General features: G+C 41.9%; 2 protein-coding genes across 3 annotated transcripts; both read left to right on the top strand.

The window, feature by feature from the left end:
- Positions 1 to 1,897: 1,897 nt before the first annotated feature.
- znf592 (zinc finger protein 592) lies at positions 1,898 to 13,806 on the top strand. Of its 2 annotated transcripts, XM_048972483.1 has the most exons (10): positions 1,898 to 2,070; positions 2,591 to 2,774; positions 4,413 to 6,718; positions 6,962 to 7,140; positions 7,253 to 7,426; positions 7,583 to 7,742; positions 7,874 to 8,149; positions 9,249 to 9,361; positions 11,507 to 11,648; positions 11,760 to 13,806. In XM_048972483.1, the coding sequence occupies exons 3-10, from the start codon at positions 4,433 to 4,435 to the stop codon at positions 12,282 to 12,284; spliced, it is 3,855 nt and encodes a 1,284-aa protein (XP_048828440.1). In that variant the 5' UTR covers positions 1,898 to 2,070; positions 2,591 to 2,774; positions 4,413 to 4,432; the 3' UTR covers positions 12,285 to 13,806. The 2 variants fall into 2 exon arrangements, with proteins under 2 accessions (XP_048828440.1, XP_048828439.1); XM_048972482.1 differs by having other exon boundaries at positions 1,898 to 2,774.
- A 6,730-nt stretch (positions 13,807 to 20,536) lies between these two features.
- Positions 20,537 to 22,169, top strand: nmba (neuromedin Ba). The gene is made up of 3 exons (XM_048972514.1): positions 20,537 to 20,777; positions 21,114 to 21,316; positions 21,827 to 22,169. Exons 1-3 carry the CDS (start codon positions 20,612 to 20,614, stop codon positions 21,881 to 21,883), a joined length of 426 nt encoding a protein of 141 aa, XP_048828471.1. The 5' UTR covers positions 20,537 to 20,611; the 3' UTR covers positions 21,884 to 22,169.
- Positions 22,170 to 22,694: the final 525 nt, after the last annotated feature.

The following is a 22,694-nucleotide window of genomic DNA, read 5'->3' as shown; positions in this document are numbered from 1 at the left end:
TCAACTCCAGCCTCTTCAAATGAAGGTTACATGCAGGTCACTCTTACTATGTAGCGCATTTTCTAGTTCGTCCCCATCAAATATGTCTTAAAATATTGATCAATTTAAATTCTGAAGCTGTGGAAGATTGTTTAATAATCATATTTGTTTTCCTTTATGATTGAAATCACAAATAAATGGTGTCAAGGTTAATTTAAAGTCATTCCACCATTTTAGCTCGAATGGATGCTGCCAATTTTGACAAACAGGAAGGAAAAAGTTAACAGCAATAGTAACAGAGGAGAGGTGATGGGAGGAAGTGGAGGAAAGTAAGGAAAGCAGCAAAAGCAAGAGTGTGCCGCAATACGTCAGATCTGCTGCTCAAGGGCACAAAGCAAGTGTTAGGGCTGCCAAGGTTAAAATGCACTTCAAAATCCTGTTATAAAGATCTACACTCTCATTAAACAACATATTACTACTATGTTATTATGCATGATGGCTTCATACAGTAAATTTTTCTGACCTGGTTTATGGTAAAACACCTTACTAATTAACTGAATTAGGCTTTTCAGATTCCATTAATTATTTTAACTTAAGAATTTTGAAATGTTGGCAGGTATGCATAGCTAAACATGATAGACAGATTGAGCTCTGGCATAACCGTTTCAATACCATATGGTGTCATGTTGACAAATTTGTTTCAGGTGCGTAATGATTATTTTTGGAGAATAGTAACAGCATTTAGGGAGCGATGTGGCTCAGTCGGTAACAATGCTGTCTCCCAGCATCAGCATTGTGATCTCTGGGCCGTGTGTGTGTGTGTGTGTGTGTGTGTGTGTGTGTGTGTGTGTGTGTGTGTGTGTGTGTGTGTGTGTGTGTGTTTCCGCAGTATTGTGTGGGTTTCCTCCCACAATTTGGCAAAGTGCCCCTGGCCTGTTTGCGTGCGTGCTTATTGCAGATTACATTGTTGATTTTGACACAGCTCATACCTGTCAATCTTATTAGATTTTAGCGAATCTCCATTTTTAATTATCTTAAGGTAAAAACAATGCTGTGTGGTTTCGTAATTTTATCGGTACCTAAACGTCTATCATGGCTGGCTTAAGTATGAGATACTGAGGACGTTTAACCTCTCGCATGCTTTGGTCATCAGCACAAAAATTACATTTTGAATATTCTGAAGTTGACAAAGACAAAGCAATCTGGTACTAAGCAAGTACAGTACTTAAAAAGACTGTAATAAACAGGCTCATTTTTTCTTAAATGAAAAGTATATTTTAGAACACACTTTTCAATTAGGCTAATGCTGAACTGCTGAATTTCAGATAGATACAGTTTCGCACGCACACACCTACTTACTCTTGGGTAAGGTTTTTTTTCCTTGTAATTTTAGAGCACTCGATGCACTGTACCAATATCGATCCTCCTAGACAGAATAGCGAGCGCAGTTTGTCTGACTCTACTAGTGACTGTCTACTGTCCAGTTAAAAACGTAAACCTGGTGCTTCAGGCATTCTAATCAAACAAAAATTAATTTACAATGCGCAGCAGTAGTTTAAACGACACCATGTCCGACAAACGTGCGTTAACTAAATAGTCGTCTTTATTGGACAGCTACACATAACACAACCTGTAGTAACACATACGTTCTAGGTAATACACAAGACAATAGAACTGTGGGTGTCGTTTCATTATTTTAACAGCGCTTACCTTTTTATAATCAGGCAGTACGTCGGACATCCCTGGCAATTAACATATTAATACAATTTACTGACACCCCGTACTGAAAAAACGCTCCCTACTGACCTTTATATTTATACCTGACATGCACAGCAATGTGATTTACATTAATATTTTTTTGCAGTAATGTGCCCATACGGCGCCGAGTGAGCGGGGTCCTGACATGAGGCAGTCGCGCGGCCGCCCGCACAGGAAGCGGTTTCTAGACGGGCGAGCCTGGACTCCAGCTGCGGCTATGTTGCTAGCGCCTACACTCTTCTCGGCTGCGTCGGTCGGTCGCAACGGCTGGCCTTGCTGGTCGGCGAGTTTTTAGTCTTTGCTGGGGGTGTTTGCGGTATCCGGCATTACCGGGTGTGTTGTGTTCAAACCGTCTGCATCCAGTTACGAAAAACGGTTTGCTAAGCACAAAAAAACACCCGGCCGAAAAAGGCCGGGCCTCGGGGAAGGGAATGTTAGCTAGCTAACGTTTTCTAACGTTAGCCGAGTGTCGGCGGACTTGTAATGAAATTTACCGGCTTAAAGCTGTGCTAGGTGACTAATAAAAGTTTAAATGTTACTCCATGTAAATACGTGTGTGTGAGATGCCAGTAACACTAAGTATAAGCTACCTGCTATAGCTGCCGATAGCTCAGAAGGCAGGCCACCCTGCCTGCAAGTTAAAACATCTGCTACCTTTGGAGCGGTGACGCATTTAGTATTGTATTCGTACAAAATTTAATTTACTTCATTTGGGGGGTAAAGGAAAGGCGTTTTATACTGGAGAGTTGAATTACATCCAACTGGTTGCCGACGAGGCGCTTGCTGGTGAAAGTGGGAATATACCCGCGTCTTATTAGCATCGCTCGCCCTAAAAACATTTTTTTTATTTAAGCGAGAGGATGGCGAAATAGTGGTGAAAATGTCCGGAAAAGTGGCCCGTCGCTTCGTCTGAGTTATAAACGCGGTGAAAACTGGCGCCAGGCTTCCACGTTTCCTCTGGACGTAAACGTCGAAAAGCAGCCATGAAATCGCCTACCCTTCAGGAGCCGCCACGGTGAATATACGGAACCCAAATGGTAAATAATGCTTTTGTTTTCTGGGTTGTCACGCACGTGTAGCTGCTGACATGTATATCTTACTTAAGTCGTCTTTATAAATCCGTTATCCATGTATTGTCGTATACGTCTGGGGTTGCGATTTGTTTGCAAAGTTATATAGAAATGCTTTCAGTCAGAGGTCTTTTGCTTTTGAGTTTACCAGTGTCCATAAACCATAATTTCTCATGACCCCAGTGAGCTCTGAGTGATTACAGGTCAATGGCATGTTGATTGAGCCCAGATCAGAGTATTATGGGTCTTAACAAGTCCCGTAAATCGGTCGTTTGTAAATTTGGAATATAATATTCAATGATCATGTTTAGTAGGTAATCCGTAATCAAGAAGGAAATTACATAACACGTTAAAATGAAATCAATGCAAATATAAATACGTATGCTAATAGTTCAGGAAATAAGTAAGGTAATTATATTTTCAGCGAAATTCTTGCTGGACATTCTAAATTCATAAAATGTAATACCCCACTGGAATAAATTGAGCGTTTTAATTTTCATAGATTAATTTTTCTAGTTATGCAGTTTCCTTATTGAATGAAATATCTGTCGTACTTTTAGTAAAAAGTTCTGATGTTTCAGATTAACAAAAGAGTAAGGAAAAAAAACAATTCACTGTTGGTAACTTTCGTGCCAGTGTTTCACAATATCTGTGCCTGTTTAACAGGGTCTGAAATTAATGCTTGTTTGGCCGACTCCACATTTCGGTTCGAGCCTCATATGAATATGTCGACAAAAACTGGTATATTCCTGGAGAAAACGCCAGGTTTTAAGAATGTTAACCGGCAAGTTTGATTATTTAGGGAATATCTCACAAAGCCAGGTAAAGCTTAATGCTGCTCTGACGTCTTAGATCTATGGCACGATCTCTGGGTATCTGTGTCATGAAAGTCAACCTTGGTCATGTGACCAGTGTTTACAAACATTCAAATAGTTCAGTAGCTAACTGTAGTGCACATATACTAAGCAGTTAGTATAGACTAACCGTTATGTATAACAATGTTTTTAAATCTTTAAATGGAACTTTAGTTGCACCGATTTGCCAGTTTTTCAAAAAGTCAAATCAGACGATATCATAAATTTAATTATATTGAAACTGAAATTGTTATAACTAACCTCCCAGACTGTTGAGCTGCTTGTTTTTAATCACATTTTTTTTTTCACAAAAATTAAAACTCTTGGTTTAGTGAAAGCATGAGAAGTGTCGTGCTAATGTTAATGGAACAGATGATAGTATCTGTGCACACCATTTAGGGATTAGGGGAAGTGATGTAAGTAAAAGCTATCAGGTGCGCAGTATATTTGTAGATGTTAGCTTTGAGTCTGATGGGCACCCTAATCATTTTGTAGTTCATAGAATTTGTGAAGTTTGTCTTCTTTTTTTGTTGCTGGAAAAGTGTGATTGCACTAATAGTAAATTTTTCTAATACACAGCTTTCACTTATTTTTAAATAACACCTTAATGCAATCTTTGCTTATACTGTCATCATTGCTGTTATCATTAAATAAACAAAAAAAAAGAAATGCACGCTGTTCAGTTTTGTATGCATCTTCTAGTTTGGTGTTCTGCACATTAAAGATTTTAAAAACTGTATTTTTCTTTTAGGTTTTTCTACGTTTTCAAACATGGGTGACATGAAGACCCCAGATTTTGATGATCTTTTGGCTGCTTTTGATATCCCTGATGCCACTGGGTTAGATGCTAAGGAAGCCATCCCAGACAACCACGATGAAACTGAGGGCCAGCCAAAATCTGTAGGGATCTGCTTGGAGGACATCTCCACCCACAATATTGCCCAGGCCCCAGATGTTCCTGCTGTCAGTGTGATAGTGAAGAACACCAGTCGCCAGGAGTCATGCGAATCTGGCACAGAGAGAGAAGGGGTCCACCTTGGACACCTCCTTCAGAATGGATTTCGGGGCTCAGGAGCCATCCTAGATTCCCATCACATGTTGCATGGGAACTACGGGAAGTTTGAGACCACTTTTGTAAATGGAGATCGTTCAGGAGACTGCCCGGATTTGTCAATGGCACCCCATCAGCCTTGTGGGGCATCCTTCACCCAATTCAGTCCTATCTCAAGTCCAGAACCTGAGGATATCCCAGCAGATGGGATTGTTGGTCATCCAAAACAAGACGAGAGGCCCTATTTTCCCTCTGGCTCTGTATTTGGGTCAGAAGAGCAGTCCATGTTGGACAGTCAAAGAAAATTGCATGGGACCGACATGTGCCATAAATTAGTTGCTGAGCGCGAAACTGCTAATATGGAGAGAATCAGGGAATTTTGCGAAACGGAACAGCCCTACTCAGAGGAAAATTCTGTTTGCTCGAATGATGGCCATGTTGAACAATCTAGCTTTAGCAGTCCAGCATTACCTATGGGTGACAATTTTGGAGACACTCAGAATTATTTTCCTTTGGAGTCCAGTATTGGCTTATCTCAGCAATGCATCAAAAGTTCAAGCTCCAAACTGTCATCCTGCCTTGCAGCACTTGTGGCTTTGAATTCCAGGAAGGTCATGGAAGATTCTAAAGATGATGTAAACTCCAGAGATCCATTAGTGTCCATGAAGGAAACTGTGAAGGTAAGCCCAAAAGTGCCCAAATCTCCAAAGAGCCCTCGGAGTCCACTAGAGGTCGTTAAGAGGTTTATCAAGCCTCCAGACAGTCCTATGAGCATCTGCAGTGACAGTAGTGGTAAAGCATCCCCCTCTGTGACTACAGGTTCGCCCCCAGCAATTCCGAGAGTTCGGATAAAGACGATTAAAACCTCATCTGGGCAAATAAAGCGAACAGTGACAAGCGTGTTGCCTGATTCAGAGCTGGATGAACTCCAGTCTCCAACCGGTTCCTCTCCCCCACAGATCACCGCTGTTGAAGAGCCACTGACCAAAGCGGCTTCGCCGCACCTGTCACATCATACAGTGAATGACATCGTCTTGGAAAATGGAAGGAATAAAACATTTGACAAACCCACAGCACTTGTATCCCAGCCCACAAAGGTTATTCCCATCACATCAGATGGCAGCTCAAAGAAGAGGGCCAAGGCACATTCGGGCACCTTTTCGCAGAAAAGTAACAGCTCTAACCTGAGGGTTGTAAAGACATCGCAGCAGAAAAAGGGGGTCTCTGTTAGATCTATGAAGACCCCCAACACCAATTTCATCCCCAAAGCGGTACACTTGGCCAATCTAAACTTGGTCCCTCATAGCGTTGCAGCGTCGGTCACGGCCAGATCTACCACACCACGGCAGCCCCAGCTTCCCGGGTCCATGGTATGCAGCACGGTTCCTCTCGTGCACCAGGTGAAAAGCCCTGCCCCCACGCTGGGCACCACAATTTCCTGCGGTGCTGTGGGGACCTTGAACAGACTTCTGAATGCCTCCAATCCCATACCGACGTATGTGCCCAACCTGAACCCCCCTTCAGAGTCTCAGATCAACTTGCCGGCTCGGGGCCACCGGTGCCTGGAGTGCGGGGATGCCTTCTGTCTGGAGGCCAGTTTGGCTCAGCATTACGGCAGGAGGAGCGTGCACATCGAGGTGGCGTGCATGCACTGCACCAAGACACTCGTCTTCTTCAACAAGTGCAGTCTGCTGGCCCACGCCCGGCAGCACAAGAGTCAGGGCGCTATCATGCAGTGTACTCAGCTCTTCATGAAGCCCGTTGCCGCCGAACAGATGTTCTCCTTGGCTGTGCCCACCCCCCCTGTGGCCACGCCTCCAGTGCCCATGGGGTCCCAGGTCTTCCCAGGCCCAACAAATTCTGCCAAGAACGCACCAGCCATGCCTTTATATCCAGACAAAGTGATACCGCATGGACTCAAGTGTCTGGAATGCAACAAGCAGATGTCAGATGACAGGTCACTGGCAGGTCATTTCCAGAGACTTTCCGAGGAAATGGAGAAACTGGTAAAGTGTCTTGTCATCTTATCATATCAGAAGTAATATGAAGGTCACTGTGAATTATAGTTCATAATTCACAGGCCAAAATGAGATGTTCTCTTATTCTTGTAGCCTTTGTCAAGACTGGTTATTGGTTGAGGGATTGAGGTTGAAAGTCTTTTGTTTCTTACCAGCTATAAGTTTAAGTGTTCGAGCCTTTATTGGTATCATGAAGTGTCCCCCCCTTTAATTTCTGCTCCTGTCTTTCAGGTCTGTAAGCTGTGCATGATGACACTGCCCAACAAGTGCAGCTACAGGGCCCACCAGCGCATCCACACGCATAAGTCCCCATACTGCTGCCCCGAGTGTGGGGCAGTCAGCCACTCCACGGACATCCAGAAACACATCAAGGAGAACTGCCTCCACTATGCACGCAAGATCGGCTACAAGTATGTGAATGAGCAGCCTGGGGTCGGTGCGTTGGGGCTTCGCGTGATGCTGTGGCGTTACTCATTCTGCATTATTAATAATAAATCCCCTTGGTCTTGTTTTGTGTTCTAGGTGCTCACACTGTGATATGTTTCACTTGTCCTTTCATGTTCAAAAGAGCCACATTATGGAGAAACACTGTGAGATTTTCTATAAGTGCTCTCTCTGTCCGGTCGCCTTCAAGTCTTCAGATGGCTGCCTGACACACGTCAAAGGCAAACATGACGGCAGTAGTGTGCCTCCGCAGTGAGTTTGACTCCCAGAGTATCTTTATTTTCCATGACGGCTGAATCTTTTTTGGTGTACAAACAATGAATTTGTTGAATATCCACATATTTGAATTCTTATTGCACGTCGTCTGTCTCAGTCAGAGTGATTTGTTTGATATGTTTGATTCTCTAGAGTGATCTATAAGTGCTCCTGTGAAATGGTTTTTAAGAAGAAGCAGCTGCTCTTCCAGCACTTCCAGCAGAGCAGCAAAAAGCTCACTACCTGTGTCTTCAAGTGCCCTGACTGTGCAATGGTCTTCACACAGAAGCAAATGCTAATGCAACATTTCAAGGTTGGAGGCCACGTTTTTAAGGCCTGATAGACGGGCTGATTTAACATTCTGTTCTCTAAGCTGTATTTCAGGCAGCCTTATTGGCTGAACTTATGCCTGCTATAGTGTCACAGTCCTCCTCTGCATTTCAGGGAGTCCACAAGAGTGCCCACAGGGCAGCTGTGGATGAAAGTGCCAAACTGTCTGAAGAGCCTTCGCCGCAGCCGCAGGGGACGTCGCTGACCCCCGTCCAGCCGCAGGCAAGCTGGCTTCTCCGACGTCTGGCCTCAGATGACCAGAAGGACCCAGCTTCCCAGAGGCCGAGTCAGACCAATCTGAAGAATACAGGCTTGACCTGTGGAGAGTGTCTGCAGTGGCTTCCTGATCGCGATGCCTATGTGTCTCACATGAAGACCAGCCATGGGAGGGTAGGGCGAGCATCACCATCCTGCACTGGACTGCACCTTGATAAATTTTTTTAATCTTAATGTCATTTTAGACTAAGATGAGTATTGCATTCAGTCGTATAGACGGAAATTGAATTGCAGAAGATTGGGATTAACGAGAGGTTGACATTCTCTCCTTGTGGAACGCTGGTATTGAAGTTCATCCTTCTGTGTAATGCTACCCTAGAGCATGTCAGTGTGGCACTTTCTGCCTCTGCCGTGACCGCGTGGAGTGATGGAGGAGCTGAGGATTTGACAGTGGGAGGCTTGTCTCTTATTGCGCACTTAAGCTCTCTTTCAGTGCCCCACTTAAAAACATGGAGGCTGTTACTACCAAAGCCACACTCTCCACAGTAAGTGATGGCAGAAGCGAGGCTTCAAAACCATCAGTGAGTGAGGTTACCATGCACCAATCACAGTGGTTTAACCAACTTCCTATTGGTTATTAATCCGGTATTCAGTGAGCTAAAGTTTAGTGCAGATAGGTTTAGTAAAACCTGGAAGCCATTGTTTGAGGTCAATAATTCCTGATTATTCTCTACTGTTTCCATCAGTACTCTGAATTATTGTAGCTGGCATATTGGAGGTTAATGCAGGTATATCGTATGTGCATTACAGCAATAGAAGAATTCACGGGAGATGGTCTGTTTACACAACAAATCGTTTGACATTAGTGGAAAAATGGACTTTTATTCACTACGATATGGCTTGTTCATGTTGCCCTAAAGAGAACTCAACTTGCTGTTTTTCTAGATATTTTGATAACTGCGTTTGATGTGGTCGTAGCTTATTGGGTTCTGCTTTTGAGCATGACTGAAGAGACACTTTGATCATTTTAAGTTCTGCAATTTAACACTCGTGGATATGTAAACAGAATCCTGACAGTGATGGTCTTGCAGTATTTTTTATATATATATATATATATATATATATATATATATATATATATATAATAAAATATGAAAAAAAAATCACTGTTGGAAAAACAGAAAACACTATTTTAGTTCTGTTGTTAATGTTTAATATAACTACTATGTTTAATTGAATCCAGATGCCGATCTCTGTTGTTCTTTTTCTGCAGTCAGTGAAGAGATATCCTTGCCGGAATTGCGAGAGGTCCTTTAATTCCACTACAAGTCTCAGGAGACACATTCGCAACGACCATGGCGGGAAGAAGAGAACCTTCACCTGCTGGTTAGTCGCAGCTTTTTACAGTCCGGTTTTTTCCTTGGCTACTCTGAGCAAGTGATGTCTGCTTAAAAACAAAAGTTCTCTGCTAATGAAATGCATGGGTTTTGCAGTAAATGCATTATATCCGTTACTTCAGGCTTTATACACATGCATTGTTTAATGGGGTTAAACGATTACCTTCAAAGGATACATTCATCTTCACTGAGATGTATACATTGAGACGGACTGGGCAGCATAAATCCAGCACAGCTTGGCGTTTACATTTCCAATTTTCAAGGAAACATCCAGCTCAAGTTAATTCTGCTATAGCCGACAATTAAATCTCCCACATCTCACATCACAAACTAAAATAGTTATTTTTTTTTTTTTAACAAGATGCTGGAAATTTAACCTCTCTTCAGTATTAACCTAAAAGCCAATTTTGTACTATAAAGACATTCTTCCATATGTAAATGTAACCAGTGGTGTGTGGGTGGTGTGCAGTTAGGTGTTGCATGTGGAATGAATCATTTGTGGTCCATAGTTAAGTAGTTTTAGTTGTACAGATGATGTTCAGAGGTTCAATGGGCAGACACAAAATCACTATGTGAAGTGGACACAGGGATTGTACATTTTGTTGTAAGCATTTCCTCATGGCTGAGAGTGCCCCAAAGTTGCAGTCATTTGCAGACAGCAAAATTTCTCAGTAATGTGTTTATTAGGGGTTGCTTGATATCGCAAATGTTAAATTTCTGTAGCAATGCAATATTTATAAAACAAAAGATGAAATGACCCTATGTAAACTATAGTCAAACAAAACTTGCACCATCAAACTACCAGTAGTGTGTCGAATAAGTTTTTGTTGTGAGTAGGACTGCAACAATTAGTTTAGTAATCGAGTATTCTATCTTTTACTTCATCGATTAATTGAGTAATCGGATAAGAAATACTTTTCTTATTAAACAGTAGTAGTAACTATTCAAAAGAGAAAAAAAGACGAGTCTCAGAATGAACCCACTCATTGGTTTTCTTTAGTGCATTTTAATGGTTAAACTGCATAAAATATCTGTCAAAAGAACTAAACCCTTTTAGTACTGTATAATGTTTCATAAAGGCTGCCAGGCAAAATATGCCTTCCAGTTTGTTTACTTGTATAAAAAAAAACAACCATCTCTCAGGTGTCCAGAGATCAAAATCCATTGTCATTCTTTATCCACAAAACAAGCTAAATTGGGCTAACATTGCCATAACCACCACCATATGTAATGTCCCACTCACACCTTGAGTGACATCATCAAAACATCATATTTTGTGTATCAGTGACAGCTAACGTATTAAATATTTATTAAAAAATATTTTGTCAACATACCACTTAAACTGCTTGGTAAGAAATGGAAATGAACATGATTCTGTGTTGCCAATGTAAACATTTGGAACTATTCACTATCCCCAAGACCCAGAAGTTTGCTGGAAATTTCTCTGGCATTTTTGACAAGGGTTCCTTATGGGAGATTCGCCAATCTTTTTCTTCTACTGCTCTGCTACACTTAATGCAGCGTAAGCACTCTGTGCAACAGTAATAATTCTTCTTGTGAAACATGGTGATCACTGAGCAGTATAGTGGCGTGGATTAAACGAAGCATCGAAGCTAAGAATTTGCATCAAGGATTTTTTGTAATCGAGTTGTTACCCGATGAATCCTTGCAACCCTAGTTATGAGTTATCAACAGACACAAAGCAATGTCAATAAATGCCATGTGATAACTGAGATACGCACAATACATCACACAGCTTCAATCCAGCTTAGTTTTTCAACCTGATAGCTTAATCATCCTTCTCACTGTAACTGAACATGTACTGTGCTGGTCTCTGAGCCAGATCTAATGACTTGAATACTGTGCCTTTAACATTGAAATATTGTAACACTTTTTTTGTAAGTATCCAGAGAGCAGGTGATTGCATAATTAGAAACCAATTAAGTGAAGTGTTACGTTTTCCTCATTGTGACATTGAAGCTGAAATCTCTTGGGTTTGGGAGCACATGTGCTGTTCATGGAGTGGAGCTATGCTCACGAGTAGGATATGGGAATAGCTGCAGCTATGGAAATCACTTTTTAGTGCCCTGTATTTTATATACATTCTCTCCTCTGCGTGCTCTTCCCATTGAAGGTACTGCACAGACAAGACGATGACTTTTACCAAACACTTCATGCTGAAGAATCACATCAGCCTGATGCACGGCATTAAAAACCCCGATTTCAGCCAGATGCTACAGGCAGCCCTTCAAGAGAACAGGACAGCCCCCGGAGAGGTAGTGACCCCCCCCCCCCTTTTCTTTTTACTGCACCAGTTCTAAATTATCAGCTTACAAGGGCGTGATGCAGGGTGAATGGTGCCTAATGTCTGTACACCCAACGCCCAGGGTCCTGTGGTGAAGAGACCTTCCGATGAAGCCCTGAGTGTGGGAGCACCCGACACCCCCCCTGCCAAGAGGCCTGCACCTCAGTTCCGCTGCTCCAAGTGTGGCTTCAGCACAGAGGACAGTGGGTGCTTCCAGGAGCACATACCTCAGCACAAGGCCGACGACCGCACCCCCCAGTGCTCACACTGCGGCCTGTGCTTCACCTCCCCGCTGGCTCTCAGCAGGCACCTCCTCATTGTCCATAAGATTAAGGAGCCAGAGGAGGAACAGCAGCAGGATGAGGAGGAGGAGGAAGAAGAGGAGGAGGAGGAGGATGAGGAGGAAAGGGAGCAGGAGTCATCACCTCAGGCCAGTGACAAGGAGGTCAGTCCCCTCCCTGCTGGACAAGGCGGGTCCTCTGTAGCTGAAGAACCCAGGAGGCTTCATTGTGACACCTACAGCGAGGCCTTTGGCTGTGAATCTGCTCACAGCTCCCACATGCAGACGCACAGCACCTCACACCCAAAGGCAGTCCCTGAGCAATGATGGTAAACACCGATCCCCCCCTTCCCCCCCCAAAAAAGCTGCTATTGCCCCTGCGTCCTGGGAAGATGAGGACCCTGTAAAAGCTCAATCAGCATCACAGCGGCTTTAAACTCTTGTACCTCAGTGGAATTTGCCTTATTCTTCTACATGTATTCTGCCACGCTACAAATCACAAATCACTTACTTTAGCCGCAAACACCTACACCAAATATAGATACATTTCGAACTCACTTCATCCAGTTGGGTCGTTGTTGGTATGTCAAGTCATTTTTTCCCTCATGGATGCACAAGACTGTTAAATGATAAAGACTAGACCCAGTGATTTTGGTTGAACTGAAAACAACATTAAGGATAATGGGTAGTTCTACATGTGCCCAGTGACCCACACGGTGCTCTTGCAGACTTGTTCACCCATTGGAAATACAAGCAGTATTGCAGATTTAGTGGTTATCTATATCCCGAAGTAGAAATTTCTTTGCATACCCCTCCATTGGCCATAAAAGTAAATGTATTTTAATATCTGTTCCATACCAAAAAGAATGTGTGGCTGTTTTAATTTTAACAGTAATTCAGTGAACCATCCTTGGAACCAAAGTCTCACTTCCCCTGCAAGGTGATTGTGTATGGATTGCATAAAACATCTAACAAATGTTTACTTTTAATTTTGACATGGACTTGACTGATGTCTGAATATTTAGCATACAATTGGAATTGTATATCAGAGGTCTGTTTCACGTGTTTTTGCAAATGAAATATTTAATGTGTGGGAAGTTGCGTGACAGCCATGAAGCATGCAGTGGGTACTTTGGGGAATCGTTTGCTTATTTCACTGATGAGCTGAATATAATCAGGATGCGGCAGTTATAAACGAATATTATCATTTTAAATGTCCGTTGTCATTTGTAAAAGGAGATCAAAAAAATTAAATGGTTATGATTGGGGTGGGTGTGTAATGAGCTATAGTTGGTGAGAACGAAAATCATTTCCACCTCACGTGAACTGTGGAGACTCTTAAATGAGGCTCTTGCAGATAATTGACTATTGTACTGCTATATTATAAAGGGAATGATTTTCCTTAATATATTATCTCCCATATTACTCAATTTTATAAATTACTTTGGAGATTTATCTAGTCATATTGACTTCTTTCCATGTGAAATTTCCATGTAAAAGCTGTATGACATTTTTCTTTTCATGTTTGTAGTAAATGTTATTTTCTTTAAGCCCTCTCCAGTTTACTGAAGAGTGGCTAATTTAAGATATCATGAACAGAAATTATACTCCTTTAAATATCAGTGTTTTTTGATACAGCCTCTATTCAGAGCAACTTTGTACTTTTTGATAATGTGTATTGGTATGAAAGTTCTGGTACCGGCAAGCCCCTTGTACATAGCTAATGAATTTCACATGTCTATATCAGGGTTCATTTAAGCCATTACACATCTATTTAACCGGTATTGGCCTTTGTGCCTTGCTGTTATGTTTACTTTTGATTATTTCAAATAAAATGCATATGTCTGTACTGTGTGGGCCTGATGGTATTTTTTCGCATTCAACCTTGTACATAAAGTTTTCGGCTAATTCTTTTTAATCAGATGTATTATCAGTTCATCTGAGCTTTCAAAGGTTTTGCCATGAAATAGGCAGCAGGAAAATCTATCCATCATTGGCAGATATTGAAAAGGACCACAGTTGTGTATAGTCGGTGTTTTAGCGTCCATAAATTGGTTTTACATGGAAAAAGTACAAATGCTCAACTTAGAAACTTAATTTTAGCCAGCTAGCAAATTTCGCTAATAAACGCATCTTCAACTGGATTTTTAAGACGCCTAGCATAGGTCCCTAGAAGATAACGGGAAACCAGCCTCGATTTGCCGGGTCTCAGAGCCGTCTGATCCCGGCAGACACCCACCATACTGTCTTTGTATTTCCTGGACGATGGGCGGCGGATACATAAGCACCAGGTATGGGTAAGCGGTGTGCTTGGGGTGTTCAGCGGGCTCATTTGGCTCTGTTTTATGGGAAAGTCGGAGCGTACAGTGCGGGGAGCTACACCACCGATGGCTGATCTGATTACCAAAAAGAAGTATGGCGTGGGAGTGTGGAGCCAGCCTTCCACCATGGAGACCTCCTGTTTCTGACCAACAGCAAGGAAGGTCCCATCAGAGCTGGAGAAATCCACCAGCGTTTAAAGCGAATTTCTCATTGAATTTGGATTCATAGGTTTACCATAATGGGTTAGTTCATCTGTTTATATTTCACTAATAGGATCTGAACAAAGCTCATCGCCAAATAGCTGGCATTTTTCATTAAATTTATATATTTTTGTTCCATTTGTTAAGGTTTGGGTTGTTATAATTCACATTAAAGGTACAATTTCAAAAATGAACTTGCAGCAATAGGAGTCACATCCAGCATAGCTACAGTCCACATGGTAAAATCAAAATTATATGAATAATATTTAGAAATGAAGACAAACTGTAAAATGTATGATTATGAAATTCAATGACATCAGTATGAAAAAATATGGGCTCTGTTTACTCTTGGGCCCCTGTGTTATGGGTGCTTCTGTAACCATCCTGAGGCCTTAAGATAACCTTTGACATCCCATCTTTTGTGAAGATGAACAGAGGTCAGATGCAGGACTGACCTGCCAATAGCTGGAAAAGACAAGCCCTGTCAGAAGACCTTAGGCAACGCAGAAATGTTTTATTATGTTTTACAAGCATGAGATAAGCATAGAAATCTGGCAAAGAAGCTACAGCTAGCATTAAAAAAAAAAAACTCAAACGTACAATTCACTTGGCCAAATGTAACTCAGCCAGCTTCTTTAAGGATGTTTACTGTATCTTTGGGAAGGTTTGTTTATAAACTTACTGTATTACATGGGATAGGATCTGGGCCATGTATGTATGGATGGATGGATGTGTGTATTACATGGATGAACAAAGTGCTATACTAGATGAAGATTTCTTCTACGGTTGATTTGTTTTGGAAATCTGCAGGAAAAGTACTAAGGTTCAACTATGTTTTATAGCTATTTTGCATTTGATTTAAAATGTGTCATTTTAGCTGTCAGAATGATATTGCTGAATGAAACATGTTACAGTAGCTATACTGTGAAATAAGCTTTCATGGCTATGAAGAAGGGGAAACAAACAGCACATGTTAAACGTCACACAGAGAGACCCTACCTGTCAGAAATTTGATATCACTCAGGATATTTCACGTTTTCCATGAAAAACTTTCATTCATCAGATAAGTTACAAAATGAATGGAAAATATCGAGATATTGACAAGGTTAGAAATAATGGTTTTACGCTTGAATTAATTTTGCTTTCATCAAAGAATCCTTCATTTGCAGCACTGATAGTCTTGCAAACCTCTGACATTCCCACTGTCGATTTTTTTTAGGTAATCTACAGAAAATTCACTCCATGTTTTCTAAAACACCTCCCACCAGTTGGACTCGATTGACTTATTTGTACCATACAGTCAAGCTGCTCCCAAAATAGCTCAATAGGGTTGGGATCCTGGCTCGTCTATTACAGACAGAAAACCAGCTGACTGCTTTCTTCCCCAAAAAGATCTTGCATAATTTGTAGCAGAGCTTTTGGTCACTGTTGTAGGGTGAAATTGTAGGATTCCTGTAACACTGTACAAATATCCTGCATCCCAAGCAAAGCTCCCCCACGCCATCATATTTCCTCCACCGATGCTTGACAGATGGCGTCATTCCTCCAGCATCTTCTCATTTGTCCTGTGTCTCACAAATGTTCTTCTATCTGATCCAAACACCTCAAACTTTTATTTATAAGATTTTATAACACTTTTTTCCCCCAATCATCCTCTGTCCAATGTCTCTGTCCTTTGCACATTTTGATCCTTTCCTGTCTTTTTTCTTAGAAAAAGACCACTTCTTAGAAGACCAGCATCTGATGTTCTGTGGCTGCTGGTTGACAAATAAAAAAGCACGGTGGCACACTGTGGTACTGTTGCCTCCCACCTCTGGGGGCAGTGTTTGAGTATCTACTGTGGCTCTACATGTTAAATTTGCATGTTCCTGCCAGCCCCCCCCCCCTCTCCCCCCCATATCAATAACATGCTAAGGCAACTTGAAGATACTAAATTATGAATGTTGTGTGTGCCCTGTGATGGATTGGCAGAACTTGGTTCCCTCTCCTGAGTTGTTTCTTGCCTTGTGCCTATAATTTCTGAGTCAGGTTCTAGACCCCACAACCCTGCACAGGACAAGCAGGTATAGAAAATGGGCGGGTGGTTAATAGAGCTGCAAACAGAGCTCCTCTGTTGATTATAACCTCCTGCATACCAGAGCCTCACACTTCTCTTAGTGTTCTATTTAGAGCGAGTCTGTGCTGTTCTGTGAAGGGAGTAGAGCACACCTTCAGTTCCTTCAGTATTAGAATGGCATTCCGATTTCTCACGAGAAATAGCTGTCATCTCTCAACGCAGTAGATGAGTCTCTGAAGAAAGTTCACTCTTTCTGGCCATTCTGAGACCATAATCAAGTGCAGAAATGCTGAAACTCCAGATACGCAAGTGGTCCAAAGAAAATGAGCATTATTTCTTCCACAGGTACAATGGTCTTCAGCCGTGCTAACATAGTTGCACAAGGATTATCTAATGATGAATTAGTCTTTTAAAATAACTTAGCACAAGTTTACACAATGTGCCACTGGAACACAGGAGTAACGACTGCTTTGTAGATTGTCCATTAAAACCAGCCACCTATAATCGTCATTACAACATTAACAATGTCTAGACTGTATTGCATTACTTTCTTTTTTTTTTTTTTAACAAAGAGTCAAATTGTGTCATCAAATTGTGGAAAAAAAGATTATAAAATCAACCCAAAAAACAAGCAAAAAGATAAATAAATAAACAATAACAAAAACACAGTGAGATATAACCATGAAGTGATATCGTCCAGTGAATGTGTGAACTTGCATACAATACTTCCCCCTTTATGGTGGGCATGTGTTGTGCATGAGCATGTGTGTCTGTGTTGGGGACTGAATGGGAGGAAGGGTGTCGTAAGGTCAACCAAGGAAAGCTGGGCTCACCGTCCACCGTGGGCAGACCAGAGGGAGAGGAGTGGCAGCCCCTAAGATAGCACCTCACCAATGACAAGCCTGCCCCAGGCAAACTGCGCCTAGCAATGACCTGCTACCCCTATTCCAGAATGGAGTTTGTTTGGTTTTGTCTTTTTTCTTGGTTTAATGTTTGGTTGTTTTCTGTATGATTAGGAGAGCAAGTGCTGATCTAGTATGGTGCATTAAGAGAAGCAGGTCATGCAGGTTGGTCCAGTCCAGGGCAGGAGGGATTAATAGGCAGGAAAGCATCCACCGGAGGCCCACCACCCCAGACTAGCTCAGGGGCCCATGCCCAGTGGGTCAGAGGGCCACCACCCCAGACAAGCTCGGGGGCCCACCCCCGGCGGGCCGGAGGGCCACCACCCCAGACAAGCTCGGGGGCCCACCCCCGGCGGGCCGGAGGGCCACCACCCCAGACAAGCTTGGGGGCCCACCCCCGGCGGGCCGGAGGGCCACCACCCCAGACAAGCTCGGGGGCCCACCCCCGGCGGGCCGGAGGGCCACCACCCCAGGGGAGAGAGGGAGGGGGAGGGACTTCCCAAAGTGAAAAAATAATTTAAGAGATTTTTCCAGTGCATAATGCTGGCTTTCTTTCTCGTTTTCCAGTTCCAGAGACTAGTCTTTCTGGCGACAGCTGGAGTCACGAGGAGAAGTCTGGTAGATTCCTTGCTTAAATTATGAAATTATGAGTTCCCTAGTAGGCAGAGAACGGGTGGCAGGGGCATGTGGCAGCCCAGGGAGAGTGATAGTGAATTTGTGATATCTTCCCAAAAATGGTGGATGAGTGTGCATAGCCAGAAAGCGTGGAAAAGGATGCCTGAAGCATTAAGTGTGCATTGAACAGATATCAGACTGTGCTCATCCCATTCTAAACATCTTGTGACCAGTGAGGTGGACTCTGGGTAACCTTCAATTGCACAAGCTGAATGTTTCTGAATGCATTTTTACAAATATTAGTCCAGAAGTCTGAGAAGACAAATTCTGTTCCCATTTAGACGTTGGGAGGGAACATGTCAGACCATGATCTGAAAGATTTTTTTCAATTTTAGATTGCAGTTTTGATGGTAATCTGAGATCAGTGGAGGGAGTTCTAAATCAGTGTTGTCATAATAATTTTGTGTCTAACAGAGGATTTCAAGTGAAGATATCTGAGGCACCTCAGTACCACACCGACCAGCCCCGATCCCCAACAGGCCAGAATGCTGACACAATTTTCAGAGATAGACCAAATGATAGACCTTAGCTACAGTGTGGCGAGCATACTGGTGCAGAATGGCTGCTGTTACATCATTCGGGGGGGGGGGGGGGGGGGTGTTACACAGTGGTGCTGGTTGAAGTGGCTCCCCATTGGATCAGTGAAAGCACTGTATAAATGTAATGTTCATTCATTCAAAACTTTAATATCACAGAAGAATAAACAGGAGATTTATGCACTATAGCAACAGCATCTATGGATTTAATCAGCCTGTCTTAACCTTCTCAATCCCATATCCCAAAAAGAAGCCTCATTTCAAATTATTTTTCGACAAGTATAATAAAATAAATTACAGTAAATCATATTCAAATTATTGTGACTGTGAAAATATCGGTATTACAAGGAAAGTACATGGAGCACTTTGGCTCTATTGTGGATTAGCAGCGTGAATCGAGAATGCTGCCTCACTATTTTACTAGAGGCGTAGGAAAGAAAAGCACATTAAAATCCGCTCACGGAAATGTCACACACAGAAATCTAATTGTAACGGGATCGAATATGCCTACCTAAAAATGAATAGCGGCTAAAAACGTAGGCCTACTTCATTTGCCATTGGATTATTGGATTTTATTGTTAAAAGTTTTAACTGAGCCCCTTTGCTGTATCTCTACTGCCTTTGGTAATTGAAATAGGATACATTGTAGCAGTAAGGTCTCTTCAGGGACTGAAACAGTTATACTGAGTCCGGAACCGCTTCCATTTTACACCTCATCAGGCCTCAAACATCTTACAGCCACTTATCTCTAACAGCTCATCTCAACAGCTCATGCTGGATTCAGTTAAAAGGTTTATTGTTGTTGTTATTGTGAGCAGTGCGGTGGGTTATTCATCTTGCACCCGCTTATCCTGGTTAGGGTGGAAGGGGGCCTGCAGCATATCCCAGGGGCACAAGCCTTTTTACACCTATAGCACAGCTAGAAATAATAGTGTAGGTGTGCCGCCATAAATCCAGGTGGACCAGTCCCATAACTATTGATTCGGGAACAGTATTCCACTACACACATATATACATATATACATATATATATATATATGTATGTGTGTGTGCGTAGTTGAGTGTATATGTATGTATGTAAGATGCATATGTGTGTTTGTATGTGCCGTCACACCCACCACGCAATAAACCGCCTCAGGGATGGGAACCTGAGAGCAGCCGTGCAGCAGGTGATACCTCAGCACCACACAGGTCCGAATGGACCAATGAGAAAGGAAAGCCTATTTGCCTCTCAACAGCACATACTCTGCCTGATGTAACCGCACACACACATACACTCCACGGACAAAAGTACTGGGACACCTGGCCATTACACCTATGTAACCTTTTATGACGTCACATTCTAAATCCATAGGCATCAGTATGGAGATGCCCGAATTGCGTTCGGCTGCCACTCTTCTGGGAAGTTTTAGGATTGTGTCTGTGGGATTTTTTGCCCATCAATCTACTACTACTACTACTACTACTACTACTACTACTAATAATAATAATAATAAGCTAATTATTCATTTTTCATATCTGCTTGTTGTATGCATGGTTGCAAGGGTCCAGAGCTTATCCCAAAAGCAGGGGATGGAAAGCAAGGGATTAATCTAGGATATTATTATTATTATTTATTATTATTATTATTATTATTATTATTATTATTATCCATAATAACAATGAATTGTCAGTGCATATAAAATGTCAAATTGAATACAACCATACATGGTTACTTACAGAAATTAGATCAGATGTACAATAACGTCTTGCTTCATGTAGATCAATTTCGGGCGTCCAAACTTATGACTTTATTTCAGAAGCCCCCGCCCCCAGCCACATATAAATACATGGGTAGATATGCAGATATGAAACCGTAAGCGACTCTGTAGATCTGGAGGAGAGAACATCGGTCTCTACACAAGAGAAGTATCCAGGGGTCGTAGAAGATAGGTGGGAAATTCGACACGCACATTTTGGAAAAATGGCAGAAACTGCGTGGAGACAGATCTGTCACTTTGGATTCCTCACTTATTTCATCGTTTTCTCTTATATCTCTGTGACCAATTCAGTGAGTCTTGATTTGACAGAACTGAGAAACAGGGTGTCAAAAATCAAAGTAAATCCAAGAGGAAATCTGTGGGCGACAGGTGAGACAATCCATCTCCTGTCACCGTTCCAAACAAAATGCATCTCCTTCTGCCTCTACAAAAGACGATTGTATTGAAATTAATGAGTAACTAGATGTAGGCTGTTATTGTCGTATTCAGCAAACTAATTAATCCCACCATTTAGGGAACACTTGTCCATTGAACAAAACTGTCAGATGAGCAAGAATATGTTTACAGAAGTGAGAATATAAACGAAGCATGGGCGTCTACGAACCAAAATACGTCTCATTTAGAAGTACTGGACGGGTATTTCTGTTCTTACTTTTGCATGTATATTTTACTGCCTGTAAAGCTTACTGATATTTTATCTATTAGGTCATTTCATGGGAAAGAAAAATGCTGTGGACAGCTCCTCTCTTGAGTCCACAAATAAGCAGGCGCTGAACGCATTTCGTTCAGCTTTAATACCCGAGCAAAAGGCGCAGGACTGGAGAGAGTTTATTGTTGAGCAGATGATCAAAGTTGCCGTGCAGGACCATCTGCAGGAGACTCGAGAGAAAATTGATACCGATGAACCGGTGAGTGAACTCATTTATATGCCTATAATTAAAATGCTGTAGTACAATTCAGTGTGATAATGTCCATCCATTGCTTTTTGTAAGTCGAATTACTAATATTTAAGTAATTGTATTATTATATTAAGAGTTATAGTAAAGCATATGGAAGCCAAAGCCGTAGAAATGCGTCTGTTGTAATTACAGATTTATTGTTTATAGGGTAGTGGGATACGCATTTGTATTTTCGAGCACGTTACTACAAGCATTATATCAACAAATATGAGATATAAGAAAGCTGCGTGACGGTTTCAGTTAAATGATAATACTGTGATAACATGTCTGGGAGCAATTACCCCATTTTACGATAAGCTGGAAGACTGCACCAGCAAAAATAGAATCTAAAACGATTTACGCTGCATGTAGCAATACAACTGATAAAGATCGCTTTCTGATCATTGTGTGAAACTGTATAATTACCTCAAGAAATGAACTGCTGCCAAATTGTTTTCCACTGCTGTGTTTATTTTGCAGGAAGCAGACTCATTGACGAAGATATTGGAAAATTACTTAAGGAGCAGAAAAAAGTGACATCAGCACCAATCTGATTATCTTCTGACATTTTATCTTACATTACCTGCTTTATCATTGAAACGTCATGTTAATAACTTTCTGTCGGTAGCATTTCATTATGACCACATGTACTGCAAGTAGTACGTCAATAAACAAAATGCCTCGCGACTAGACTGTGGAGCGAGTCACATTAATCATCAAGCTCAAATACAGCCTCTATGCCGGAGTTATTCTAACTGGGGAGCACGGCCCCCTAGTGGGGTGGGAAGGAATTGCACGGGGATTCGGGTGAGGGGAAAGAACTGAGCGCTACCTATAGAAATATGAAAAATAACGTGAACACGTTATGTGCCTGTACAGAATATGACGCTAGCAAATAAAATTAATTAAAAGCCTAAATTGTATGTGTGTCTCCTGGGGGTAAAATCAAGACAAATTATCCATACGGGGGCCTGTCGAAGTTTGAATACCACCGTTACGTTGTGCGAACAGGACAAGTTGACTTAATCAGGGTTCCCACTCTTTTTGAGGAATCGTTTTCCAAGACATTTCCAGGAGCTTTTTTCCGGAAATTCATGACAGGACCTGGTCACAGTCATACACTTTAGTCACCATTTAAATTTCTCTTTTGATTATGCAGGGATTTAGTGTCACCAATATGTTAAATTACATAAAGACAACACCAATTAATGCAGTGATGTATAATGGAGTTGTCTGACCTCTTTTTGTTACACACTGTTTTAAACTGCAAAACTCATTTAAAGAAATAAATGCCCGCTTGTGTGCAAAAAAGGTTCCCGGTACTATAAAGAGAAAACCACGAATTGTC

The sequence above is a fragment of the Brienomyrus brachyistius genome, chromosome 13, assembly GCF_023856365.1.
Source record: "Brienomyrus brachyistius isolate T26 chromosome 13, BBRACH_0.4, whole genome shotgun sequence".
NCBI classification, from domain to species: Eukaryota; Metazoa; Chordata; class Actinopteri; order Osteoglossiformes; family Mormyridae; genus Brienomyrus; species Brienomyrus brachyistius.
This window is presented reverse-complemented; position numbering and strand designations above follow the sequence as displayed.

Excerpts from the sequence above, each read along its gene's own strand:
- znf592 (XM_048972483.1), top strand. The coding sequence starts at position 4,433 with ATGGGTGACATGAAGACCCCAGATTTTGATGATCTTTTGGCTGCTTTT. Across the intron at positions 7,427-7,582 it reads GGCAGTAGTGTGCCTCCGCA|AGTGATCTATAAGTGCTCCT; the intron begins GTGAGTTTGACT and ends TTGATTCTCTAG. Across the intron at positions 7,743-7,873 it reads TGCTAATGCAACATTTCAAG|GGAGTCCACAAGAGTGCCCA; the intron begins GTTGGAGGCCAC and ends TCTGCATTTCAG.
- nmba (XM_048972514.1), top strand. The coding sequence starts at position 20,612 with ATGGCAGAAACTGCGTGGAGACAGATCTGTCACTTTGGATTCCTCACT. Across the intron at positions 20,778-21,113 it reads AGGAAATCTGTGGGCGACAG|GTCATTTCATGGGAAAGAAA; the intron begins GTGAGACAATCC and ends TTTATCTATTAG. Across the intron at positions 21,317-21,826 it reads AAATTGATACCGATGAACCG|GAAGCAGACTCATTGACGAA; the intron begins GTGAGTGAACTC and ends TTTATTTTGCAG.